General features: G+C 52.0%; 3 protein-coding genes across 10 annotated transcripts in view; 1 reads left to right on the top strand and 2 right to left on the bottom strand.

Moving 5' to 3' along the window:
• Positions 1–3,079: 3,079 nt before the first annotated feature.
• PROSER3 (proline and serine rich 3) lies at positions 3,080–13,336 on the bottom strand. 6 transcript variants are annotated; one of them, XM_064293528.1, is made up of 11 exons: positions 13,051–13,215; positions 11,719–11,815; positions 11,193–11,409; positions 10,295–10,422; positions 10,087–10,187; positions 9,348–9,430; positions 9,113–9,249; positions 5,657–5,832; positions 4,603–5,431; positions 4,439–4,520; positions 3,089–4,265 (listed from the first exon to the last, which is right to left on the bottom strand). In XM_064293528.1, exons 3-11 carry the CDS (start codon positions 11,246–11,248, stop codon positions 4,136–4,138), a joined length of 1,722 nt encoding a protein of 573 aa, XP_064149598.1. In that variant the 5' UTR covers positions 11,249–11,409; positions 11,719–11,815; positions 13,051–13,215; the 3' UTR covers positions 3,089–4,135. The 6 variants fall into 6 exon arrangements, with proteins under 6 accessions (XP_064149601.1, XP_064149596.1, XP_064149600.1 ...); XM_064293529.1 differs by lacking the exon at positions 13,051–13,215 and adding an exon at positions 13,222–13,336 and having other exon boundaries at positions 3,090–4,265; positions 10,087–10,190; XM_064293527.1 differs by having other exon boundaries at positions 3,090–4,265; positions 10,087–10,190.
• HSPB6 (heat shock protein family B (small) member 6) lies at positions 13,127–16,779 on the top strand. Its single transcript, XM_003420751.4, has 3 exons — positions 13,127–14,650; positions 15,616–15,738; positions 15,841–16,779. The coding sequence occupies exons 1-3, from the start codon at positions 14,453–14,455 to the stop codon at positions 16,006–16,008; spliced, it is 489 nt and encodes a 162-aa protein (XP_003420799.1). The 5' UTR covers positions 13,127–14,452; the 3' UTR covers positions 16,009–16,779.
• Positions 16,780–16,809: 30 nt separating this feature from the next.
• LIN37 (lin-37 DREAM MuvB core complex component) overlaps positions 16,810–26,196 on the bottom strand; it is a 28,912-nt gene continuing 19,525 nt past the window's right edge. The window contains exons 2-9 of one of the 3 annotated variants that reach the window (XM_003420794.4): positions 19,696–19,771; positions 19,475–19,525; positions 18,694–18,723; positions 18,520–18,605; positions 18,268–18,434; positions 17,207–17,347; positions 17,042–17,115; positions 16,813–16,956 (exon numbers count right to left, since the gene is read on the bottom strand). In XM_003420794.4, coding sequence (XP_003420842.1) covers positions 16,875–16,956; positions 17,042–17,115; positions 17,207–17,347; positions 18,268–18,434; positions 18,520–18,605; positions 18,694–18,723; positions 19,475–19,525; positions 19,696–19,771 — 707 coding nt within the window. In that variant the 3' untranslated portion in view covers positions 16,813–16,874. Of the gene's footprint in view, positions 16,957–17,041; positions 17,116–17,206; positions 17,348–18,267; positions 18,435–18,519; positions 18,606–18,693; positions 18,724–19,474; positions 19,526–19,695; positions 19,772–26,196 lie in introns of all 3 variants that reach the window. The other 2 variants (XM_010600296.3, XM_064293533.1) reach the window with 2 other exon arrangements.

The raw sequence follows: 26,196 nt of genomic DNA on the forward strand, positions 1-26,196 counted from the left end.
CAAAGTACATGAGAAAAAGTCTCACCATCCTCACTTCCAAGGAGTACTTCTTCAAAGACAGACTTATTCCTTCTTCTGGCAGTCCCATGGCATATCCAATATTCTTCACCAACACTGGAATTCAAATGTGTCAATTCTTCTTCCGTCGTCTTTATTCATTGTCCAGCTTTCGCATGCATACAAGGCGATTGAAAACACCATGGCTTAGGTCAGGCCCACTTTAGTCCTCAAAGTTGTATCTTTGCTTTTTAACATTTTAAAGAGGTCTTTTCCAGCAGATTTTTCCAGGAGAAGATAAACACTACAGAGAAAAACCAAGCAAGGATTGGGGAAAGGGAATGTTGAGGGAGGGGTCGATTTACAGTTTTAAATTGAGTGGTCAGGGAAGGCATCATGAAGAAGTGACATTTGAAACAAAGACTTTAAGGGAGTGAGGAAACAACCTATATGATTATCTAGGGGGAGAGCAGGGCATGCTGAGGAAGCAGCTGGTGCAGGAGTGTCCCGGCGGGTTTGAAGAAGAGTAAGAAGACCAAAGTAGCCAGAGTAGAAACAGGGAGGAGAAAATGCAGTCAGAAAGTCAACAAGGGCCAGGTTATTTCGGGCCTTGTAGGATTTTAGATTATGAGGTGTTATGGAATGAATTGTGTCCACCAAAAATGTATGTCAACTTGGCCAGGCCATGATTCCCAGTACTGTGTGATTGTCTACCGTTTTGTCATCTGATGTGATTTTCCTACGCGTTTTAACTTCTACCTCTGTCACGTTAATAAGGCGGGATTAGAGACAGTTACGTTAATGAGGAAGGACTCAATCGACATGATTAGGTTATATCTTGAGTTAATCTCTTTTGAGATATAAAAGAGAGAAGCAAGCAAAGAGACTGGGGGACCTCATACCACTAAGAGAGCAGCGCCAGGAGCAGAGCACATCCTTTGGACCTGGGCTCCTTCACCGAGAAGCTCCTAGACCAAAGGAAGATTGGTGACAAGGACCTTCCTCTAGAGCCGACAGAGAGAGAAAGCCTTCCCCTAGAGCTGATGCCCTGAGTTTGGACTTCTAGCCTATTAGACTGTGAGAGAATAAATTTGTCTTTGTTAAAGCCATCCACTTGTGGTATTTCTGTTATAGCAGCACTAGACAAATAAGACGTGAGGATTTTGAATTGTACTCTGAGATACATGGGAGCCACAGGAGGCTTTGAGCAGAAGAGGGATGGAATTTTACCTGAATTTTTAACTAGGTCCCTCTGGTTGCTCTGGGGAACAGACTGAGGTGGGGGGCACGCTGTTGTTTGAAGCAGGCACAGTCCTGCCCAGGTTCAAGGGGAAGGAATATAGAATGTGTGGCTATGTTTAAAAACCATGAGAGGGGTTAATGGGGGAAATACACAAGGCAGAGGGAACATCACGTGGGGAATCCCTGTGGCAGGAGTGAGGTCAGCAAATTCATCTTCTCTTTTTATAAATACAGAAATCAAAGCAACCCTGATCATATATTTGCCATCATTTTAATATGTAAAGTTTCTAATATACAGCAAAGTTGAAAAAGTTTAGTGGACACCCACATATCCACCACTTAGACTCCACCACTAACATTTTGCTAAATGTGCTTTCTCTCACATCTGTTCATTACTGTATTCATCCACCAATCCATCTAATTTCTGGATACATTTCAAAGTAAATTGCACGCAGCAAGGGGGTTAATAAATCAGTCTTCATATGCCAACTGTGTCGTGTGAAAAATCTCAGAATCCCACTATTCTGTTCCCAACTATGAGGATATTACAAATCCCCACTTTCCCACTTCTCAATCAGCCCTGACATCAGTTGCCCACGTGGCACTTTCCTCCCCGACCTTAGCCACCTGGAGCTAGGTCAGATCTCGCAAGTTAAAAGGACACCATCCTTCAGGCTGCCAAATAGGCAGATGCCGGCCACAAGCTGAAGTCCACACGACATCCTTATTTTCACCTCCTGGCTCCTTCTATCCCTTTGGGTTCAATAATTCACTGAAATGTCTCCCAGAACTCACAGAAAGTATTATACTCATTGTTACAGATGATAGCAAAAGGATACAAATCAGGATGGGCATAAAGAAGAAACACATGGGGCAAGGTCCGGGAGAGTCCCCAGTGCAGAGCTGCTGTGTCTCAGAGGGGTGTGCTATCTTCCCGTGTGTATCCGTGTCTCTCACCGCCAGGAAGCTCTCGGAACTTCTGTGTCCAGAGCTTTTATTGGCTTGATCACATAACCATGATTGGGACTGAATATTCGTGCCTCATTAAATCACATCCTTCTCCCTTCCTCAGGTTAGCTGACCGGTTGGTCTTTGTGGTCTGGCCAGCACTGTACTCATTTGCACAAACCCTCAACTGTTGTCTGGAGGGTTCAGATAATAACGATACTTTGGTTACTCAGGAAATTCCGAGAGTTACGTCTGAGGGACCAAGGACAAAGGCCAAGTTGAGTTGTGTCACACAGACATCCGTATGTTGTTGCTGGCTGCCACTGAGTTAGCACCTGACTCATGGGAACCCCACGCACTACAGGATCAAGTTTTCATGGCTGGTTTTTGGCATACATCACCAGCTCTTCTTTCTGGTCTGTCTTAGTTTGGAAGCTCTGCTGTTCAGCATCACAGCAACACGCAAGCCTCTACTGACAGGTGAGTGGTGGCTGCGCTGGCTCAGAATCAAACCTGGGTCTCCCGCATGGAAGGGGAGAATCCCACCACTGAACCACCTCAGCAGGCGTATCTTTAACTAGACAGAGTTCCATATTGTAAAAAACTTACATACAATTCACAGATTTCACCAAGTTTTGACAAATATATACACCTGTGGAGCCCTGGTGGTGCAGTGGTTAAGAGCTATGGCTGTTAACCAAAAGGGGAGCAGCTCGCATCCACCAGCCGCTCTTTGGAAACCCTGTAAGGCAGCTCTCTCTGTCCTATAGGGTCACTATGAGTCGGAATCGACTCGATGGAATAGATTTGGTTTGTGTGTGTGTGTGTGTGTGTGTGTGTGTGTGTGTGTGGAACCCAAAACCCTCCCTAGCATGGCAAACTAGGAACTTTTTATACGGCAGCACAAGGCTCTAAGAAGAATTATGTGGAAACTATCACCTTTCTAACCCAGCTTTGAAAGTTAAGCAGCGTTTTCTTAACTGCATTTCATTTGTTGAGACAGTCACAAGCCCACCTGGTCTCAGGAAGAAGGGGTATAGACTCTACCACATGTCTGAGAATTGCAGAAATGTTTTTATAGTAACAAAAATGGGCTTTTCAATAGCCCAGACAGGAGATGGTAACCCAGACTTGGAAGAGGGCAGTAGAGGGCAAGAAGGGGTTGAATTCTGGGTTGATTTTAAAGGCATTGAAATATGACAGGATTTGCTAGTTGACTGACTGCAGGGGTGAGAAAGAGTCAGGGATGATTATGAGAACTTTGGCGTGAGCAGCTGGAAGGACAGAGCTGCCATTGACACAGATGGGAAAAGCGGGGGAGGGATGTGTTTAGGTGGAAGGTCAAGGAGCCCAGTTTATGACACGCTGAGTTTGTGATGCTCTTAGAACCCCCCTCCCCACGTGCCACTGGTGGAGATGTCAAGCAGACAGCAGGAAGTGGGAGCCTGGAGCTCAAGACTGGTCTAGGCTGGAGACGCCAGGGTCCCCGGGCCACTGAGGAGGGACCACCAGAGGGGAGAGGAGAGTGTGGGATCCTGGAGGCCAGCAAGGAAATACTTCTCAGAGTGGGGGCTCAGCTGCACCAAATGTGGCTGCTAGCTCAAGCGGGATGTGGACTGGGCATGACCATTGCCCAACGCGCTAATGACCCTAATAGCTTCATGCCCAGAGGGCAGTTCCTGTGGTCCCATCTGCGACAGGAAGACCCGCTCCTAAACTGAGTCAGATAAAAGTAGGTCCCAGTCTTGCCTGAAGACTGGGTTGGACTACCAAGCCACCAAGAAGATTCTGCTTCAGTGGTCAGGAAGGAGGGTGGGGAAGCAGGTCAGAGCCATGGGGTGGTCTCCCTAAATTAGCATGACCCTTGTACCTTTCTACAATCACCTGTTTCTCAGACAGCCAGTAACCTGAAAAAAATGTTTATTGAAAAAAACAGAATTTGTACAACTCAAAGTCGTCTACCCTGGAGTGAGGCTCCTTCCCTTCGCTGCTGCCTCCTTGGGGACCTGGCTGAAGGGGACCAAGGCCCCGGGTCCTGGATGTGGCCCAGCAAGCAGGATAATCTGGCATCCACTTCCCTGGAGGAAACCCAAGGGAGCAGAGGCTTGAGAATGTGCTCAGGATTGGGGTCTGGGCTGTGAACGGGGTTTTCGGGCCTGGAAAGGGCTCGGGGCGGGGCGGCGGGGGGGCACCCGAATAAGGTCCCAGAGGATTCAGAGACCCCGTGTCGCGGATCGTGGTGATGGGTCACCTCTTCTGCCGCCGCAGCTCCACCTTCTGAGCCCTTAGCACCTGCAGCACAGGGTCGTCCTGGAACTCGCTGCCGTCTGAGTCTGGGGTGAAAGAACGAACTCTAGGGGGTCGCCCCAGCAGCAGGGGCAGACCTGGACACTGGCGGCCGCGCACCCCGCTCACCCTCGGCGGCCTCCAGGAGCCGCGCAGCCTGAGACAGCATGTCCTCCGAGGGCGTGGGGTCAGCGGCGGGCCGGGCCGCGGGAGGCTCCCCCTGGAGCACGGGTGTCGGGGCCTCGGGGCGCGGACCCCAAGCTCCGGCAGACTCCACGGGGCGGGGCGGGGCCCAGGTCTTCTCAGGCTGGGGCTTCGACCAGCCGGGCGAGGTCTCCGACTGCGGAAACTGTGTCTCAGACAGAGGGGCACTGGCCTCCGACTGACGGGCCCGGACCCCGGCTTCAGCGGGTGGGGCCTTGACTTTGGGACATTCCGCCTCAGGTGCAGGCGGGCCCTGCAGGCGAGGCGGCGTGCCCTCCAAGCCGTCGGGGAACAGCCGAGCCGCCACCACCTGGCCCAGGGCGCCCCTGAGCTGCGGCCCAGGTCCTGGGCTAGCTGCCGCGACTGGCCCAGCAGGCTCCCGGCGCGAGGCTCTGCCCCTCCGAGGCTTGGGGTCTTGCCTCTCGGGCTGGGCGGGGCTGCCGCCTGCAGGGCTGGGGTGGCCTTGGGGGGCCGCAGGGGGGGCAGGGGTGGAGGACAGCGGCGCCGGAGGGACTGTTGCGAGAGGTACCCAGGGGCCAGGCTGCGGGACCCAGAAGAACCCGTGGGGGCTGGGGTCCCAGAAGATGTGTGGAGAGGACCCCGGAGGAATAGGAGGCCTCGCCACGCAGAAGGCCTCCGGGGCACTGGGCTGGGCCACACTGCCCCACACGGGGACACAGCTTGGCTGGTTCCCCAGGAGCCCAAGGGTCTCCGCAGGGGCAGGAGTGGTCTGTACAGAGGTAGGAACAGGGACCTGAGAGAGAGAGAGGAGGGTGGAGGGTCCTCAGTCCCCTTTAGGCTGTTCCTTTCCCCAGCCCCCCAGGCTCCTCCCTCAGCTCCTTCAGGCTCCTCCCCCAGGCCCTTCAGGCCCCCCAGCCCCCTCCCTCAGTCCCCCTCAGGCTCCTCCCGCAGCTCAGGCCCCACCCCAGCCCCTCAGGCCCCCCCCCAGCCCCTCAGGCTCCTCCAGCCCCCATCTCACCTGAGTGGTGAAGGCAGGGGTCCTGGACAGCACCCAGGGTCCATCACCCTCTCCCCTTCGAGCCTGTTCAAGTTTCCTCCGCTGTCGCCACTGGTACAGAATGTCATCCTCTGGCCGCAGGGCTGCCCTTGAGGAAACCGGAGCTGAAGCCTGGGTGGGGGCTGTTGCCACGGTTGCTGTGGGGGACATAGAGGCGAGGGGGCTGAGGCAGGGGCAGGGCTGGGGTGATGAGCAACCCAACAGCCTCCACACCCTTTGACTGGGTTACTCAGACAGTCTCTTCAGATGTTTCAACTTCTCCCTGGGGAAGGATGTGGGGGAGGGGCAGTCAGGAGAGCACCTATGGGCTTTTCCACCTGTCAACCGCTCATTCATTCAACAATTGTGTACTCAGCTCGGTTCTGTACACTGGGGTGACAGCAGTGAACAACACAGATCCTGCAGAACCTGCCCTCTTCACCTGTCCTCCAGCGCCCCCACCCTGGTCCAGCCTGCTGCCCACCTGGACCATGACAGCAGTCTCCTCCCCGGTCTCCTTGTTCTCCCTGTCCCTCCTGTCTGTCCTCCACATGCAGCCAAAGGGAGCCCATGAACATGTGGGCCAGATCAGGGCCCTCGCCTGGCTGCACATGACTCCAGGGAAAGGCCTCTGCACTCGTGGTTTCCTGGCCTGGAATGGTCTTGCCCCACGGGTCCACAGTTCACTCCTTCACACCCTTCAGACCTTTACCCAAAGGTCACCCTCTTAGCAAGCCCTTCTCCTGGCTACCCCACTCAGAATCCCCGCAACCTCCAACCCTACCACTTCTGATCCATTTCCCGTCTGGTTTTTCTCCTTAGCACATATCCCCTTCCAGCATAATAAAACGGTGTACTTCTTACTTCTTTATTTATTGTTTGCCTCTCCCTCCACAATGCCAGCTTCAAACAGGCAGGGATTTCTGTCTGTCTTGTTCATTACCATATGCCCAGTGTCAACATTACTTATGGCATGAATGCAAAATGAACGGTTTATCACGTTCTATTCCAGCGCCCAGCCCTGAGTTGGGGACCCAGTGGTGACTAAGACAGCCCCCGGGGCCTGTCCTCAGCCCAGTGAGGCAGACAGAGTCCCATCTCCCAGAACATCACTTCATCAGTCATGATCAGTAAAAGAAAAAAAAAAAACCCATTGCTGTCGAGTCGATTCCGACTCATAGCGACCCTACAGGACAGAGTAGAACTGCCCCATATGGTTTCCAAGGAGCACCTGGTAGATTCGAACTGCCGACCTTTTGGTTAGCAGCCGTGGCATTATCTCTGAGTTCTACCACCTGATGCTGCACAGATAAGGGGAATCACCCCAGACTTCCCCTCCCCTCAGCCCCCTGCATTCTGTGATTTGACCTCCAAAGACGGCCACTTCCCTCTGCTCTGCTCCTTAGGCTCCGGCCAAACCACCAGCATCTCCCCCTGAATGTCCAGAGAAGCCAGGGGGAGTCTATTAACACTCAGGAGAGATCCGGTCCCTTCCCTACTGAGAACCGTGGTTCCCAGTACTAATAAGAAAAAAACCAAACAACGTGCCATGCCCACAGGGCCTGTTCCCCTCCCCTGCCTCATCCACACTACTCTCACCCCTGGCTCTCACCTTTTGTGCTCCATTGTTGGCAAAATGCTCCCTCCCGCCTTAGGTCCTTCTTTATTTTTTATTGTGCTTTAGGTGAAAGTTAACAGAGCAAATTCATTTCCCATTCATCAGTTTGTACATAAAGGGCTCCAGGGCATTGGCTGCATTCCCCTCAACACGTGGGCACTCTCCCCATTTCAGCCCTGGGTTCCGTTTCCTTTCCTCTGGTTTTTCTACGCCTTCCTGCCTTCTCATCTTTGCTCTTTGGCAAATGTTCTTTTGATCTCGTATAATTGATTGTTCTAAGCAACACGTTCCTCTTGGGTGCCCCTGTTTATCTTATGGGCCCATCGATGGTTTGGCTGTAAGGTGGTCTCCGGGCATGGCTTCAGTTCTAGGTCAGAAGGGTGTCTTAGGCCATAGTCTCAAGGCTTCCTCCAGTCCTTCACCAATATTAACACGTGTCTTCTACCTACTTAGTAATTTTCTCTCCCTCTCCCTCCTATCCCTGGTAACCATTAAGTCATTTTTTTTTTCCTGTGTGTAAACTTTTTCTTTTGTAATAGCGGTCTCATGAAATATTTGTAGTTTTGATTGATTTATTTCACTCAGCATAACACCTTAGGTCCTTTGTATATGCTGGAGGGCTCTGGTCCCACCTTCATCATTCAGGTCTCCACTTGAGACAATACCTCCTCCAGGAAGCCCTCTTTGACTTCTCAGTTCCATGAGCGTCTCCTGAATGGCCCTTGTTTCTGCTTATGTTTCACATTTGTTTGCCGGGTTATGTGGCTACTTTCTGTGCCCCAACCCCACTATGTTGTGAGGACCCCAAAGTGGGACCTCATGGGGTTGGTTTGCCGTGGAATCCCCACTGCCACTCATAGGCCCTTATACACGGTAGGTGTTCCATGTTTTCTAACTGAATGAATAAATGAATGAATTTAATCTGCAAAACAACCGTGAAGTGGGGATTGGTTTTATCCCCATTTTACAGATGAGAAGAATGAGTATCAGGAGGGAGAGGTGACTAAGTGGTGCAGCTTCGAAGGAGCCAAGAATGACAGGTGGGTGTCTGGACGGGATCACATGGCAGCGCGAACGCCTCTGTGTTCACCTGTGCCTGCCTGTCCTCACTGGACCGGGAGGCTTATGAGACGCGGGCAGCATCCATCCTGTGCACTGCTGTACCCCAGCACCTGGGCAGAAGTAACAGTCACGAGGACAGCAGGAACAGGAACCCAGGTCCTGAATCTCATCTCTGAAATCTTGGAGGCTGAATTCTAGAGTTGAACTGTTCACAAGTTTTAGCCAAGTCATACGGTCTGTACAGCATGTATGTGGGTCTGGACCAGTACACACTGGCTCTGGGGTGAACCATAAGAAACTGCCAATATTCAACCATTTCTGACTTGCAAAAGCAAACACTTCATATGGTGCAATATAGTGATATCCACACCCAAATAACATCCAAAGTACGAGCCCTCACCCTAAATGTACATTATAAACAGCCTCGTGTTCTTCAGGTCAGATTTTGCTGTCAAATCAGGTATAGGGAAAAAATTTGCAAAAAGCTTTGCTTATGAAGCTTTGTGTTCAGCACAGCAGGTGGAGGATGGTAGACCCGTCATACTCGTGACACTGTTAACAGAACTCTGCCAAACGCTTCTGTGTATTTACTAACTCATTTCATCCTTACAACACCCGTCCGAGGGGAGTACAAATATTATCCCCATTTTACAGTCAAGGAAATGAGGCCCAGAGAGGTCCACAGTCACACAGCTGGTAAGTGGCAGAGCCAGGATTTGCATCCATGCCTCCCACATTCCTTGCCTCCCAGAACTCACCGGGTATCCTGGGGCCTGAGTCCTCGCTGGAGTCGGGAGTAAAGGTCACTGAGGAGGGTGAGAGGCCGTCAGAGCTGACGGGGAGTGAGGAGTTGCTGGCATCACTGGGGCTGAGGGAGGAGGAGATGGAGGCCTGGCTGCGGGCAGAAGGTACAAGTGAGGCGACAGAGGCCTCAGAGGCAACGGGCTGGGCCGGAGCTGCAGCAGGGGAGGATGGGAGAGGTTGAGGAGGCACCTGCGCTCCAGCAGCCTGGCGGCTCTGCTCTGCAGGCTCAGCGTCTCCAGGTCCAGCAGGGGTGAGTCCCATGCGCTGAGGCTCTGTGGGGTGAGAGGAGTCAAGAGGCCAGCCCTCACTCCAGAGGCTGCTGGGAAAGGGCCTCTAGATGGGGCCTGGGGTGCAGACCTGCACTCAGTACCTGCACAGGCTGGTCTCTGTGGATCTGTCAGCTTAGTATCTGCTCCTCCCTCTGAGGGAGGAGTGACTAAGTTTTCATCTCTGGATCCACACTCCATGTGCAGTCATTGCTGCTTCAGAAGCATTAACCCCGCCTTCCTGACTAGGTCTGGCCAATCACAATACTCTTTGGTTCCTCTGGTACCCTCTAGCCTCAAGAATGAGCCAATGAGAGTGAGCCCTGGGGCTTTGGATGGAGCTACTGGAAAAGGCTCCTCTTTCCACTGGAGTACCTGAGTTAGGACATGGAAGTCCAGAGCCAAAGGGGGACATCTTGGCTGCTACGAGGGGAAAGCCAGCTTGAGACTGAGCCCAAGAAAGAAGACCACATTGTTAAGAGAGTCAGGTTCCTGCCAACATTGTTCTAACACCTAGATCAAGCCGGATTTCTCATCTGCATCAGCCTACCATTTCTCCTTCTTGTTTAAGATTCCTTGAGTTGGGGATCGGCTCTAATTCTGCCCTTGGGCTGACGATGTCAGTTCAGCCAGGCAGGGGAGGTAGCGGAGGGAGATGTCACCTGCTTTCTTTCCTGAAGGAGTTCCATAGCCTGGGATGTGCTGGTCACCTTGGCTGGAGTTGGGACTGTTGTGCTGGGTCTTCTTTCTTGCTTACTGGCCCCTGCTGAGAAGCCCTTATTGAATTAGGGCGGCCCAGGAGGAGTGGCTACTAGGGGCGCTGATCAGGAAAGATTTTAGAACCGGGGTAGGTGTTACCCAGGCAGGTACCTGCTGTGAGTTGACTGCTGGGACCTGGAGACTCGGGTCTCAGCCACCAAAAGTCACTTAGGGTTAGGCCTGCAGGCTGGCGTTCCTCCCGGCTTGTGGGCTGAGCCTGGCGGAACCGGTTTATGTACCTAAGAACATCAGGGGACGGGAGGTGAGTGGGGTGGGGAGACCTAAATAGTAATGATCATAATAGCCACAGTTTATCCAGCCCCGTGACCAAACCTGAGAGCTGTCCCTGGGCGCATACTCGGTTTTCTATAGACTACAGTTCCCAGGTGCCCTTTAGCCTTGTGGTCAGGGTCTGGGAACAGGGTGTGAGGAGATGTGATTCTAGAAAGTGAGTGTGGCTGAAAGCCATTCTGGCCTATGAAAGTAAGGGGAACAGTCCAGGGGTCCAAGAGCAACAAGACGGAAGGAGCCTGTGTCCCTGACTCCTCACTGAGGGGCTGCTGCATCAGCCTGATTGCTTCTGGGCTTAAGTGAGGGAGACATAAATTCTACCTTGTTTAAGGCATGGTTAATCTGGGGCTCTTTGTTGCAGGAGCGGAACCTGTATCCTATGGATCCAAGTGCCCATCACGTGACAGATGCTGTTATAGATGCTTTATGCACAATAATTCATTGAAAGCTCAAGATAGCCTTAGGAGATAGGTGCTCCTAGTATCCCCCAATCTACAGATGAAGATACTGAAGCCAAGATCATACAGATAGGAGGGCAGAAAGCTAGAATGTGAACCCAGGCAGTCTAGCTCCAGAGCCCAAGCCTTTAATAAGACACATGAGGTGCCTGGTCTTAGAACAGTGCTACAAAAACATCTCTTGCTGGGATGATTTTTACGAGATGCCTGCCATCCTCTCAACCAAACTTTTATTTTCCCCCAGGGCTGCTAATACTTACTTTGCCACCACGGAGTCTCCGCTGTCAACTGGGGTAGGTGGTGGGGAAACCCCCATCTGTGCCTTAGAGGTGCTGGGTGGGAACTCCTCACCTGAGCTGGAGGGCCTGAGCTGTAGGGCCAGGACTCCTTGAACAGCTCAGGGGAGTTGGGAGCTGTGGCTAGAGCCTTGGGAACTGCTGAGAACTTGGATCTCTGGGACCAGGATGGACTCAAGGCCTAAGATAGTGGAAGAGAGAAGAAAAAGTAAGATCTGAGGGATCACTCCTATAGGGAATGAAGACACACATGAAGTCTCAGTTCAGAGGGGAAAAAACACATGCTGCAATGGTAACAACCCAGAGTGACTGGGGTTGTCATGGGGGACGTGGGCAGCAGAGGGCTGGACAAGGGCAGGGCCATGGGTAGGGAAGAGGGACTGCCTCTTAACCTCTCACCTCTATCTCTCATCTCATGTCTTCCTTCCACCTAACCATTACTCCCTTGCTACTGGGCTGGCACGCGGCGCTTTCTGCGGGGTGTCCTTACCTTAAGGCACCAGGTTTGGCTTTGGGATGGCCAGTAGTGGCTCTGATCCAGGAGACCATACACAAAGAGGCTGTCTTGAGTGGAGGAAACTGGCAGGCTGCAAGGAAAGGGGAGGGTTTGGGGAGGTGGCCTGCCAAGGAGGGGACCATGGTCACTGTAGCCATAGGTGGCGGGCGGGGGGGAGGGATAGAATTAGACTACAATTCCCATGGATCCTTGGAAGGGATGGGCTATAATTCCCATAAGGCACTGATATACATTCAAGATAAAGATACTGGAGGCATAATTCCCATGACCCCTGAATGCTAGCCCTGTTCTCAGCCCTGGATCTCGTCTGTTTTTGCTGTATGCCCTGTAGTCGATTCCCACTCAAAGGGACTCTATATGAGAGAGGAGAACGGCCCCATTGGGTTTCCTAGGCTGTAATCTTTAAGGGAGAGGTGCCCTGGTGGCACAGTGGTTAAGCACTCGGCTGCTAACCAAAAGGAGGATGGTTCAACCCCACCAGCTGCTCTGCGGGAAAAAGACGTGACAGTCTGCATCTGTACAGATGACAGTCTTGGAAACCCTATGGGGCAGTTCTGGTCTGTTCTGTAAGGTCGCTATGAGTTGGAATCAACTAGATGGCAGTGGGTTTGGTTTTTGGAATCTTTACGGGAACAGATCGCCAGGTCAGAGCAGCCGAGCGCTTAACCACCGCACGACCAGGGCTCCTTCCAGATCCGGTCTAGGAGGGACCTTTTAAAAACACAGATGTGCGGTCTCCACCCCAGACCAACAGAATCAGAATCTCTGAAGTAAGTTTTTTAGATATCCGTATCTTTTTTGCCACGTCCCAGGTAATTCTGAAGTACAGCCCCTGCTGAGAACCACTGCTAGACCATACCCCTTACATTTTCCGTAAGTCCTTGGGGCACCATGAAGGAGAAAAACATTGATTACAATCCTCATAAGAAGCCCTGATGGCACAGCGGTTAACCCGCTCGACTGCTAACGGAAAGGTCTGTGGTCCAAACCCACCAGCTGCACCGCGGAAGAAGGATGTGGCGGTCTGTCTCCGTAAAGATCTGCAGTCTTGGAAACTGTATTGGATAGTTCTACTCTGTCCTATAAGGAGGGTCACTATGAGTCTGAATCACTGGGGAAACGGGTTTTGGACAATCCTCCAGAGTCACTGGACTCTGGCTGAAGCGAGGAAGTTCAAAGACACCATCACTCAATAGGTGTCTGGGGAAGTTTCAGAAGAAAGAACTTAACTTCCTTGACGGCCTTGGAAAACAAACCCTGAAAGGCTCTCCGGTCCACTTAGAGAGCAGAGCCTGCGATGCTTACCGGATCCCCGGAAGTGAGGCACAGGCCCTGAGGCATCTTGGGAATTGTAGTTCTACTGCGATTGAGCCCGAGAGACTCGAGACCCTAGCGAACCTGCCGCTAGGCTGTGTCGCCCTCACCCTTTGGTCCTCCCCAGGTCCCCTGTGGTTCCTGGGAAAGGATCGGCCTCACCTGCGGCCCACCCTGCCGCCAGCACGGCCCTTCCGCCTGCTCAGCCCCTTCACCCGGCAGCCCCCGCGAGCATCTTTGTCGCTTAGCGATCGGCCCCACCTCTTTCTGGGCGTATCCGCGCGGAAAAGCGCGGCCTCCAAAGGCTACCAATGAGCAATAGAAAATAAGATCGGAGGAAAAATGACCAGAGAGAGCTGCCTCGTGATTGGCTCTAAGGCGCCTCTGCTCGAGAGATAGCATGTTTGATTGGCCAATATTGGTCGGCAGCAGTAATTGGCAAGCCTGTGCACCAATGACAAGGACCTGAGGCTGGGCTCGCGGCAATCCCGCTCTGTAACCGCTCTCCGTCTTGCAGCCGAAGTCTCGTGCCGACTCCGGTCTGATCACCGTTCTTCCAGTTGCAGACGCAGTCAGGGAGCCCGTCCCCTCTCTAACCGCCATCCCTCCATCAGTTGGGCCGGCCAGCCAGTCCTGCCGGTCATCTAACCATCTCCCTCTTGCTGCAGAAACAGCTGGTTGCCCCAGGCGCCAGGCCTGGGCTCCTCGCCAAAGTGGGTGGGTGGCAGGATCAAAAGCAGCTATTTCGGGACCCGGCGCGGGGCCCCTGGGGGACCAACCTATACTGTTCGTGCCCGCGCCCCCTGGCCGCTGCTCACTTGGCAGACCCCGCTGGCCTGCGCACCGGAGGCTGAGTCAGAGGCACAGAATTAGGCCAGGCCTGCAGCGCGGCTGGGCCCAGGGCCCGGCTCAGGGTGGGCGTAGGGTCTGCTCTGTGTCCTCCTGACAGCCTGGCCCGAGTACCACATTCCCCGTACCCTGGAATCCGCCTCCAGCCCGCCGTCTACGTCATCCCCAAAGTCTGTGGGTCGGGGCTGGATTAAAGGGCCTGGTGGCTCGCTCTGCGGTGGAGTTTTTGGACTCTGGGTCCCAATCGTCGCACGTACTCCCCTCTCTGGCAAGGCTCCCCTCCCCGGCCTTAGTTTCCCCTTCCGGAAAATGGGGATCTTAATGACACCTCCCTGGAACCCTTTACTAGGCATCCAGCAGGCGCTTAATAAATTGCCAAGTAATTGTTGGGGTTTCTAAATAAGGCTCTGTTAGTGGCCAGATCTGGCCGCGGTCCGGGTGTCCCTGGGCGGCCGTGAAGGGCGGGCGCAGGGGCGAGCTATAAAGCGACGACCGCGCACTCAGAGGCACTGCGGCGCCCAGGGAGCGGCGGCGGAGGAGCAGGATGGAGATCCCAGTGGCTGTACAGCCGTCTTGGCTGCGTCGCGCCTCGGCCCCACTGCCCGGGCTTTCAGTGCCGGGCCGCCTCTTTGACCAGCGATTCGGCGAGGGGCTGCTGGAGGCTGAGCTGGCTGCGCTTTGCCCCTCTGCGTTCGCCCCTTACTACCTGCGCGCACCCAGCGTGGCGCTGCCCACCGCCCAGGTGCCATCCCTGGGGGAGGGACAGTTAATCGGGTCGTTCCGAAGGCGAGGGGTCCGGGTCAACCCTGAGGGGGGAGGAGCGAGTGTCTGGTGACGCTGAGTGGGGTGGAGAGTCCTGGTCACTCAGGGGCTTCCAGAGGCCCCTGAAGGTGGAATCCAGCTCTCTGAAAGGAGTGAGCGGGCCGGGTTACTGAACGGGGCGAGGTCCCTGTGGCTCTGAGAGGGGTCCCATTAGCTGGGGGTTGTGGGGGGTGGAAGAACTCACCACCGTTAGGATGCTGGTGGTAACTGAGGGGAGTCTTGGTGACTCTGAAAAGGACTAGTGACTCAGGGAATCTGAGAAGAGGGAGGAGCCCCGTCATTCTGAGCCCAGTGACTCCCGAGGGGGTGGAATGTTATGTTACTCTGGGGGAAGGAAAGATTGCAGACTGTGTGGTGACCCGATGTTTCCTGGAGAGACAGGGGTCCCGTGGCTTGAGGGAGGAGACCCTGGCCACTCTGAAAAGTGGGGGAGGAGTACTAGCAACTGCTGAGGGTGCTCGCGAAAGGTCCTTGTCTCGAATGGGAACATAGAAAGAGGACTCAGGATACTGGAGAAAGAGGCATCTTGGCGATTTCTGGATGAGGGCCCAGTGACCCCGAGGGGAAGAATGGAACATTAGTGCCGGGGAGAGGGAAGTGGGAGAGATTACGGTGACTACGGGATTAGCAACACTGGGGGAGCCAGGCCTAGGGTACCCGGTGAGGGCGGAGGTCCCTGACCTTGCAGAGAAGGGGTGTCTCATCACCGTGGGTGAGAGGAGAACCCCAGTGATTACAGTATTCTGGGTGAAGAGGTAGAGGGGACTCTCCAGTTCTCGAAGCCACGGCCAACGGAGCTGACGGGGCCCAGGCCTTGCCGGGTTCCGGGAGCCTCCACCGGTGCAATGACAGACTCCCCGGCCCTCCCGCGCGGGCCCTGCGCAGGTACCGACGGAGCCCGGCCACTTCTCGGTGCTGCTGGACGTGAAGCACTTCTCGCCCGAGGAAATCTCCGTCAAGGTGGTGGGCGAGCACGTGGAGGTGCACGCGCGCCACGAGGAGCGCCCGGTGAGCTCGCGCAGGGGGACGGGGCGGGGGCAGAGCTCCCGTGGGTGGGCGGTGGTCAGGCCCGAGCCCGGGACAAAGGGCCCACGCAACTCTCCCCTCCAGGATGAGCACGGCTACATCGCGCGCGAGTTTCACCGCCGCTACCGTCTGCCCCCTGGTGTGGACCCGGCCGCCGTGACGTCTGCGCTGTCCCCCGAGGGTGTTCTGTCCGTCCAGGCGGCACCCGCGCCAGCCCAGTCCTCGCCGCCGCCGCCAGCTGCCGCCAAGTAGGGCTCCGCGATCGCCGGAACGCCGGAACGCCGGGAGCCGCTCCAGGCCCCCTCTTGTAAAGCCGACCTGACTCCGCCCAGCCAGATGCCCCGAGCGCGCCTAGACCACACAGCTCCCATCCGGGATCCCGCCCTGAACCCTCCACCCTAGACCCAGCCGTGATACAGACCCTTCCCCACACTCTCCAGCCTCCCATCCTCACTGACCCTACTTCCTGGGCAGATACTACCCCCTCAAGACTCTCTACTCCCTTCAGACTCTAGGTTAAAGACGCCTCTAACCCCCTACTCCTAACCACATTATGTTAGGTCTGCCCTCAGACTAGTCCGGCACAACCCCACCCACACACTCCCCAACCATCCCAGACTCTGCAGACCTCACCCCCACACTGTGTAGGCCTGGTTCCCAAAACTCTGATCCTTCTGCAACCGGACACTCCACTCTCTACAGACACATCTGCTGACTTGAAACCCCAGCCTGCCACCCCCAGACTCTTAAGCCCCTCTTCTCACCCTCACCCTTGGACATATCCACTTTATCCCAGGCCAACCAGAACCCCCACCCTCAAATTGTACAGACATCCCCCAGTCGCCCCAGACCCTCAGCCTCCAGCCAGATATCCTAGGCAACACACCTTCACACTCTGCCCCCTCATCCTCCAAGTGAACCAGACACCCCTTCACTCCCACACCTTTCTCCCTCCTGGAAGTCCCTGCTGTCCCTGTCCACCACTCCTACCTAAGCCCACTCCAATAAACGTGCTGGAGCTTTGCCAGCTGCCTTAGGTCTGGGCCACAGGGAGGGGCTGGAAGAAGCAGAGGCCAGTGCAGAGCAGGACTTTTATTGGGGTGGGGAGACAGGGCACATCACTGTCGCTCGTACATCTCCCGTAGGATCTTCATGCTTTCCGAGTAACGGAGCTGGTTCCGATGAGACGCCTCCTTCCACCTGGCGTGGGGTGGGGGTGGGGTAAGGGGAGGGCTCAGCAGTTGGGGCAGAGCCGCAGGGGGCAGGCAGGTTAGGGGATGCTCACCTCTGGCGAATGCGTTTCCAGCGCTGCATGTTGCGGTAGATGAGTGTGGAGGGTGAGGGCTCCAGCTCCGAAGGCTGTGTGGACAGAGAGGCCAGGCTGGGTGGCCATGCTCCCAGCCCCGTAACGTGTGCCTCGCTCAGCCCCAGGCCAGCCTTGCACACCCACCTCATCATCTGGGGTACCCTGGGTCTCAGGCTGCAGTGGGGATGGAATGCGGGACCTGCAGGCATCTCCAGGTGGCCCAGGGGCCGTGGGTGGAGGCAGCTTGTACACATCACGACTCTTGCTGTTGGTAACCTCTGGCCCCTGAGGACACAAGGGCCCCACACCCAGCCCCAAAGAGTCAGGGCAGAGCTGGGAGTGTACGCTGTTCCTCCTGCCTTTCCCAGTGACGAAACATGAGCATCCAAGGAGCCATGTCTAACCAGCAGGGATCCTACCCTACCTGGGGATCATATCCGTCTGTCCCAGCGACCTCTGTCTATTCTTGCGAGCTCAGGGGGTCATGTCTGCCTGCCTCGGGGAATCTTGTCCAGGTGGCACACCTGTATTGCCTGGGAACTTCCTTCTGCCACTCTCCAGGCCAGGGAGCCATGTCTGCCTGCCCTGGGGAATTCCTTTCCACCCTTGCCAGCTCAAGGGGTCCTATTTGTCTATCCTGGCAACCCCCGGCCACCCCTTCCAGGGAGCATGCCTTTCTGCCTAGGGAAACCCTGTCGACCCCCTTAGGCCAGATGACCACATCTGTCTGCCAGGAGGACTCCCATCTAACCTAGCTCTTAAAAACTCAGTGCTGTCAAGTGGATTTTGACAGAGTAGAACTGCCCCATAGGGTTTCCAAGGCTGTAAATCTTTACGGAAGCAGACTAACGCATATTTCTCTCACAGAGCACCTGGTGGGTTCACACCATTAACCTTTTGGTTAGCAGCTGAGTGCTTTAACCACTGCACCACCAGGGCTCTTGGAGACCCCTAATTTGGAGGTTGTGTCTATCTGCCCAGAGGAACCAGTTCCCTTCCCCCGGGGCCAGGTGGCCAGGTCTGTCTGTCCTAGGGGCCTCCATCCATACCCCCAGCCTAGGGGTTCACATTGGTGTACCTCATCTGATTCAGGAGTCGTATCTGAGGGACACAAGGACCTGTGCTCGTCCGCTCCGCTAGCCTGGGGCTGGGAGTCGAAGTCAGCCCCTTGGGCCTGTCCACCCACTGCCCACCACCCATCCCACCTCCTCATCCTCAGGTAGTGGGGGTAGTGGTGAGGTGGGTGAGCGTTCCCGCTCTCGTGCTGACGGGCTGTTGCGCATCCAGGCTCGGCAGATTGGGTACAGCGGTGTGTTCTCACTGAACTGGGCCAAGTCCACACTCCGGTCAAACAGCTTGATCACATACGCGTCTGGGGGTGGTGGGGGTGGGAGGCGTGTGAAGACCCTCACCCAGCCCCTGGCCCCTGCCTGCCCTCTCAGGCACCGCCCACTCACTGGATCGCTGAGGCCCTCCCTCGGCCGGCCCATCATCCATCTCCCTCCTCTTCTTCCGCCGCTGGTGGGGGAAGCGGGCGGATGGCCTGTGGAGGGGGGAGGGGGGAGGAGTGTCAAGATCTGGGCAGGGGCTGGGAACCCCTTGTCAGTTGGCTGGGGCCCCCACCACCTTACCGTTTGCCAGTGGCTGCGATGGAGCAGTCCCTGTGGGGAGAGACAGGGTGTCAGCAGGCTGACCCCACCTGGAACAAACACTGCTCAAACCTTTCAGTGGGCACCCTGGGAATACTGAGATCAAGCCTGAGATGTTCACATGAACCCCACCAACCCTTTGTGTGTTCCACCAATGTCCCTGGGGATTTTGGTGCCAACCATGAGAGGAGCTAAGCTTCCTTCTGCCACAGGGTCTTTGTATACAAAGAGGGGTCAGGGCTGTGATGGGGAGGCACAGGGCCATGATGGGAGAAGCCCAGGGCAGATGGTCAGGGCTGTGATGAAGGAGGCACAGGGCAGAGGATCAGGGCTGTGACTGGGAGGAACAGGGCAGAGGGTTAGGGATGTGGTGGCAGAAACACAGGGCCACGATGGGAGAAGCCCAGGGCAGGTGGTCAGGGCTGTGATGAAGGAGGCACAGGGCAGAGGGTCAGGGCTGTGATGGGGAGGCACAGGGCAGAGGGTCAGGGTCGTGATTGGGGAGGCACAGGGCAGAGGGTCAGGGCTGTGATGGAGAAGCACAGGGCAGAGGGTCAGGGCTGTGACGGGGGAGGCACAGGGCAGAAGGTCAGGGCTGTGACGGGGGAGGCACAGGGCAGAGGGTCAGGGCTGTGACGGGGGAGGCACAGGGCAGAGGGTCAGGGCTGTGACGGGGGAGGCCTAGGGCTAGGGTCAGGGCTGTGATGGTGAAGAAGTTATCTACCACCAACCCTCAGCTCCAGATCCCATCAAAAAAGCTTACTTATTGTGGGTGTCCGAGGGTGTCTTCCCAGCTTCCTCATCTAAACGCTCCCTGGTAGCAGAAGAGAACTGTTGGCTCAGGGTTCCGAGGCCCAGAGTGGGAAGGCACCTTCCTCCCCAAGCCAGCCTCTGGGGGTCCCAACCAGATCCACCCAGGGCCAGAGAGTTCAACCTGCCAGTTTCCCCAGCCCCCTGTGACCACATGCTGGTCTGGGTCCCCACCTGTCCATGTGGCTCTTTTCCAGCAGACACTGCAGAACAGCATCCAGTTGGTTCCGGGCCTTGGCCATCTCCAACTCTGGGGGAAAAGGGTACCCAGTAGGAGTCAGTTCCTTGGCGCAGGCAGGCAGGCCAGGGAAGTGCAGTTGTATCTTCCACCCTGGCCAATCCCATGGGCAGGCATGCTGAGAAGGAGCTGCACACAGAGACTACTCAAGTGGTTAACAAGAGCTCTGGGCTTCAGGCTGTGCCACAGGCTTGCTGTACCCTGAGGTAAGACTCCTCACCTCGTTGAGATGTTTCTTCATTTTGCAATGAGTCTCTGGAGGATACCTACCTGCTAGGATTGTTGCGAGGTTTAAAGTAGCCTGATGTTATGACTCTTAGTAAGATGCAATGATGAAAATAATAAGTAACATGTACAGAGTGCTTATTATGGGCCAGGTATATGCCAAGCACATCACACTGACTGAATCCTGATAATAACCTTTAGAGGTTGTTCTGTATGTTTCTATAATGATCTCAAATTCCATATGGTGTAAGTCACTACTGGTATTATGCTTTTAAAATACATATTTATAATAAGCCATAATGATGAACTTAGAAACGTCTACCTTTGAAATCAAAAGATGCATTGCACTGGGCAAATCTGCTGCAAAAGACCCCTTTAAAGTGTTAAAAAGCAAAGATGTCACCTTGAGGGCTGAGGTGCACCTGACCCAAGCCATGGTGTTTTCAATCACCTCATATACATGCAGAAGAGGGACAATGAATATGTAAGACTGAAGAAAAATTAATGCCCTTGAATTACGGTGCTGGTCAAGAATACTGAATATACCATGAACTGCCAGAAGAACAAACAAAGCTGTCTTGGAAGAAGTACAGCCAGAATGCTCCTTAGAAGGGAGATGGCAAGATGTGGTCTCGCAGACTTCGGACATGTTATCAAGAGGGACCAGTCCCTGGAGGACATCATGCTTGGTAAAGTACAAGGTCAGCAGAAAAGAGGACGACCCTCAACGAGGCTAACATTAACTATAAATCATTAGAAACCTGTACATCATTAGAAAGTTATTTATAAAACTTCTGAACTTACACACAGAAGCATGTGAAGTGTGTAAAGAATGTGGTGAACAACCTCTAAGTTAAGGTGTCTTTGACCCAGCATGCTGTGATAAAAGATGACACAACAGCTAATCTTTGTAAACTATCCTTGAGACATAAATCTAAGCAACCTCCCTCATCTCTAACCTTGAAGGAAAAACATGTGACAGTCTCTAACCCTAGAGAAAAGACACCACACACCAGTCTCTGACGTCACACTGGTCTTTATTGTGTGTGGCTAAGGTGAGAATGTCACACACAAACCCTGAACTCCTGCTCACTCACTGAGAGAAGGCAGAGGCAAAGGGCTCTTTGTCTAGTCTCTTGTTCTCTCTGAAGACTGAGAACCTGCTGAGAGTCTGCCTGTCGCAGCCAACTTTGGACCCTAGCTATGAGGGACCGCTGCCAAGTTCAAGCTGTGGTCAAGCCTTCCCCCGACACCTTAAAAGTGAAAGCCTGAAGTCTGAAGATTTGGGCACCAACTCCTGAACTAACACTATAACTGCCATTGTTAACTGTGATTCTCCGGATCTGAAGGAATGTTGCGAGGCCTTCCTTGTGTGCCTCGCCATGACTACCCGGCAGTAGACTAAATGAATGTATACCCGACAAACCTGAGTATTTCTCTATGAATATTCTGTTGTACGTAGGGTCGCTATGAGTTGGAACTGACTCAACAGCACCTAACAACGATTTTCTAAGACGAGTGCTGCAGTCAGCAATTATCAATGATTGATTACTGGCTATTGGTTATGGATTGGTTATTGATTATAAGCAATAAATTACTGATTATAAAATCATTAAAATTAATTAAATAATACCTAGACTAACTAAATTTGAACAAAATTGGGTTCATCTGGTACAGAAAAGAGCTACTGGTCAATCATATTTACAAACTGAAATGAAGTAGGCAAGGGCTGGACAGTTAAAAGCCATTAGGGTGTCTGCCAATATAAAAAAGCCTTCTCGAGAGAGGGACCTCTGGTCACAAGTCAAGCAAAGATACCACTAGGGTGCTCACCAGTATAAACAAGTACCCTGTGCAAGGCACATTGTTTTCCACTCCTGGGGGATACCCCATCTGATCGAATCAGTATCCTAGTGGCTAGCTGGAATAAGATTAGGGACCCAACACATGAAGTACACAAGCAACATCGAAATCAACTGGAAACAGAATACACCCAAACCCCAATAATATCCCATAAAGAAACAGGGCATAGGGAATAAATTATATGACTCACCAAGACACTCTAAACCACAACCTTTATATCCTTCTTTGGCTGTAACTTGCATTAATATTTGCAATACGACATGGATTATGAACGAGGGGCATACAAAATGGTATTCAAATAAAAAGAACTTTAATACTGAGGAACACCGAGAATCAGCAAAGCTAAAGTTTCTTACTTAAATTACTAACAAAAAATGAACAGGCTCAGGCAAATATTCCACCAGGGTCAGGAGAAAGGATCATGTACTCACTCTCAAGCAACAATCCCAGGAGGCTTAGAGGGGGTTTAAGAAGGGATGAACTTAAAAGACACCCTGATGTGGGCCTCATCACGTGACCACAGGAGTTATATCCTTATATCCTAAAGGGCTAAAAAGAATTACCCACCCTGTTGTTAGGAGCACCCAGTAATATAAAAGATCTGTAAAAAACCCATTGCCGTCAAGTTGATTCCAACTCACGGGACCTATAGGACAGAGGAGAACTGCCCCACAGGGTTTCCAAGGAGCGGCTGGTGGATTCAAACTGCTGACCTTCTGGTTAGCAGCTGAGCTCTTAACCGCTGTGCCACCAGGGCTCTACTCAGTAACATAGATAAAGGTAAAAACTAAGGGCAAATACTGGCCAGGAGGATAGTTTCAAAAGGACCTATGTCGATCCTGACTCATCTACTTCACTAACAAATGATCCAGACAACCCACGCGCCCTGACAATTGCCAGAATCGCTGAAAATGATACTAATGAGAGCCCGACCAGAGTTACAGAACAGAGCGCGTTTATGAGGCGAGAGGTGGTTACACTCAGACAAGAATTCTAACCGGTAGGCACCTCCACCAGAGAACAATGGCTTTTAAACTCTGGTCAAAAAGGGGGAGAAATTTAAGTGTAACAGGTGATGAGCTATTACACCAATAATGCTAAATTAATCCAAGAACTAAGATCCTGGTTGGGGGCGTGGGTGGAGCATGTCAAGCTGAAATAGAAAGGTCACTGTTTGACTGGGTGTGGGAAACGGGCCGCTCCCAGACGGAACAGGTGCACGTGAAACTGCTAACAGCTTAATGAAATGAGGCTGGGGCACAATGATCTATGGCAGGAAGACAGGCTGCCCCGGAAACCCCCAAACCCAAAACCACTGCTGCCAGTGGATTCCAACGCATAGCGACCCCACAGGACGGAGTAGAACTGCCCCACAGGGTTTCCAAGGAGCGGCTGGTGAATTCCAACTGCCGACTTTTTGGTTAGCAGCCATGGCTCTTAACCACTGAGCCACAAATAAATCAAAAGATAAATCTGGATATAGGGGAGAAAATTTTATATATGCACGTGATATTAAAGTAAAACAAAAGTTCACAGTCTGATTTAAATGGAAATCCAAAATGTATTAAATTGATTTGATAATTATTCTTATATTAATACAATTATAATAATTTACATAGTAAAAGATAAAAGGCACTGATTGGCATTTTAGGCCTCTAGACATAAATTCTAAATTAACTTTGGCATTGTGGATAAAATTTAAAACCTCTTAGACAAAGGAATAAATGTTGCAACCATCTCCCTGTACAACAAACCAGCTTTGCCCGTTACAAAACCAGACGCCTAACCAGTCCTTTTGGTCTTCAGATTTGGGGTTTGTAAACCTCTGGGTAATTAGAACTCTGGGAGCCTTACTAGGACTCATCCTTTTAGACAAGACTGTTCATTTTCATTGGTATTCTGAGGCCACAAGTAAATCTAATAAATTTAAAATAACCTCCTTAAAAGACTTTCTATAGAAAGCAAATGAAAAACTTAAAATTTAACAGCTAAAAATTCAAGCTTGTAAAAAAAAAAAAAAAAGAATTTGTTTTAAATTATAAGGGAAGATTACAGCAGGTTTTTTTTGAGCATCTGGGGCTCTCCATTGTAAATCACATGGACCCCTGGTTATGCGTTGGTTAAGAGCTCAGCTGCTAACCAAAAGGTTGGCAGTTCAAATCTATCAGCCGCTCCTTGGAAATCCTATGGGGCAGTTCTACTCTGTCCTATAGGGTCGCTATAAGTGGAAACTAACTTGACTGGCAAGAGGTTTAGTTTTTTTTTGGTATTGTAAATCACAGCGCTGAGTGAGTCCTAACTCCTCATTTTATAAATAGGCTCAGACTTAAATTGGGAGCTAGTTAATATCTTGAGTGGTCTTTAAAAGAAGAAACAAACAAAGAAAAAAAACCTGTAAAGGCTGAGAAGCTATGCCACCTGTATTTGGACACCAGCAGAGTCACCCCTGGAGGACAGGTTTCAGCTGAGCTTCCAGACTAAGACAGACTAGGAAGAAGGACCCAGCAGTCTACTTCTGAAAAGCATTAGCCAGTGAAAACCTTATGAATAGCAACGGAACATTGTCTGATATGGTGCTGGAAGATGAGCCCCCCAGGTTGGAAGGCACTCAAAAGAAGACTGGGGAAGAGCTGCCTCCTCAAAGTAGAGTCGACCTTAATGACGTGGATGAAGTAAAGCTTTCAGGACCTTCATTTGCTGATTTGGCATGACTCAAAATGAGAAGAAACAGCTGCAAACATCCATTAATAATCGGGGCATGGAATGTATGAAGTATGAATCTAGGAAAATTGGAAATCGTCAAAAATGGAATGGAACGCAAAAACATTCATATCCTAGGCATTAGTGAGCTGAAATGGACTGGTATTGGCCATTTTGAATTGGACAATCATATAGTCTACTATGCTGGGAATGACATCTCGAAGAGGAATGGTGTTGCATTCATCGTCAAAAAGAACATTTCAAGATCTATCCTGAAATACAACGTTGTTCGTGATAGGATAATATCCATATGCCTACAAGGAAGACCAGTTAATATGACTATTATTCAAATTTACACACCAACCACTAGGGCCAAAGATGAAGAAACAGAACACTTTTATCAGCTGCTGTAGCCTGGAATTGAACAAACATGCAATCAAGATGCATTGATAATTATTGGCGATTGGAATGTGAAAGTTAGAAACAAAGAAGAAGGATCAGTAGTTGGAAAATATGGCCTTGGTGGTAGAAACAATGCCAGAGATTGAATGATAGAATTTTGCAAGACCAACAACTTCTTCATTGCAAATACCTTCTTTCACCAACATAAACGGTGACTATACACATGGACCTCGCCAGATGGAACACACAGAAATCAAATTGACTACATCTGTGGAAAGAGATGATGGAAAAGCTCAATATCATCAGTCAGAACAAGGCCAGGGGCCAACTGTGGAACAGACCATCAATTGCTCATTTCAAGCTGAAACTGAAGAAAATCAGAGCAAGTCCACCAGAGCCAAAATATGACCTTGAGTATACCCCACCTGACTTTAGAGACCATCTGAAGAACAGATTTGACGCACTGAACACCAGTGACCGAAGACCAGATGAGTTGTGGAATGACATCAAGGACATCATCCATGAAGAAAGCAACAGGTCATTGAAAAGACAGGAAAGAAAAAAAAGACCAAAATGGATGTCAGAGGAGACTCTGAAACTTCCTCTCGAACGTTGAGCAGCTAATAAAGCAAAAGGAAGAATTGATGAAGTAAAAGAACTGATGATTTCAAAGGGCGTCTCGAGAAGACAAAATATTATAATGACATATGCAAAGAGCTGGAGATGGAAAACCAAAAGGGAAGAACACGCTCGGTGTTTCTCAAGTTGAAAGAACTGAAGAAAAAATTCAAGCCTTGAGTTGCAATAGTGAAGGATTCCACAGGGAAAATATTAAACGACGCAGGAAGCATCCAAAGAAGATGGAAGGAATACACAGAGTCATTATACCAAAAAGAATTAGTCGATGTTCAACCATTTCAAGAGGTGGCATATGATCAGGAACTGATGGTACTGAAGGAAGGAGTCCAAGCTGCTCTGAAGGCATTGGCAAAAAACAAGGCTCCGGGAATTGATGGAATATCAATTGAGATGTTTCAACAAACAGATGCCAAGAAATATGGAAGACAGCTTCCTGGCCAAATGACTGGAAGAGATCCATATTTATGCCTAGTCCCAAGAAAGGTGATCCAACCGAATGTGGAAATTCTAGAACAATATCATTAATATCACACGCAAGCAAAATTTTGCTGAAGATCATTCAAAAACGGCTGCAGCAGTATATCGACAGGGAACTCCCAGAAATTCAG

This window comes from Loxodonta africana, chromosome 11 (assembly GCF_030014295.1).
Source record: "Loxodonta africana isolate mLoxAfr1 chromosome 11, mLoxAfr1.hap2, whole genome shotgun sequence".
NCBI lineage: Eukaryota > Metazoa > Chordata > Mammalia > Proboscidea > Elephantidae > Loxodonta > Loxodonta africana.

What these genes read in the sequence shown, in the direction of transcription:
- HSPB6 (XM_003420751.4), top strand. Translation starts at nt 14,453, where the DNA reads ATGGAGATCCCAGTGGCTGTACAGCCGTCTTGGCTGCGTCGCGCCTCG. An exon ending in TGGCGCTGCCCACCGCCCAG is followed by an intron (nt 14,651 to 15,615) that starts GTGCCATCCCTG and finishes GGCCCTGCGCAG; the next exon opens with GTACCGACGGAGCCCGGCCA. An exon ending in CGCGCCACGAGGAGCGCCCG is followed by an intron (nt 15,739 to 15,840) that starts GTGAGCTCGCGC and finishes TCTCCCCTCCAG; the next exon opens with GATGAGCACGGCTACATCGC.
- PROSER3 (XM_064293529.1), bottom strand. Translation starts at nt 11,248, where the DNA reads ATGGGGGTTTCCCCACCACCTACCCCAGTTGACAGCGGAGACTCCGTG. An exon ending in CCCCTGCCTTCACCACTCAG is followed by an intron (nt 5,432 to 5,656) that starts GTGAGATGGGGG and finishes TCTCTCTCTCAG; the next exon opens with GTCCCTGTTCCTACCTCTGT. An exon ending in GCTCCTGGAGGCCGCCGAGG is followed by an intron (nt 4,521 to 4,602) that starts GTGAGCGGGGTG and finishes CTTTCACCCCAG; the next exon opens with ACTCAGACGGCAGCGAGTTC.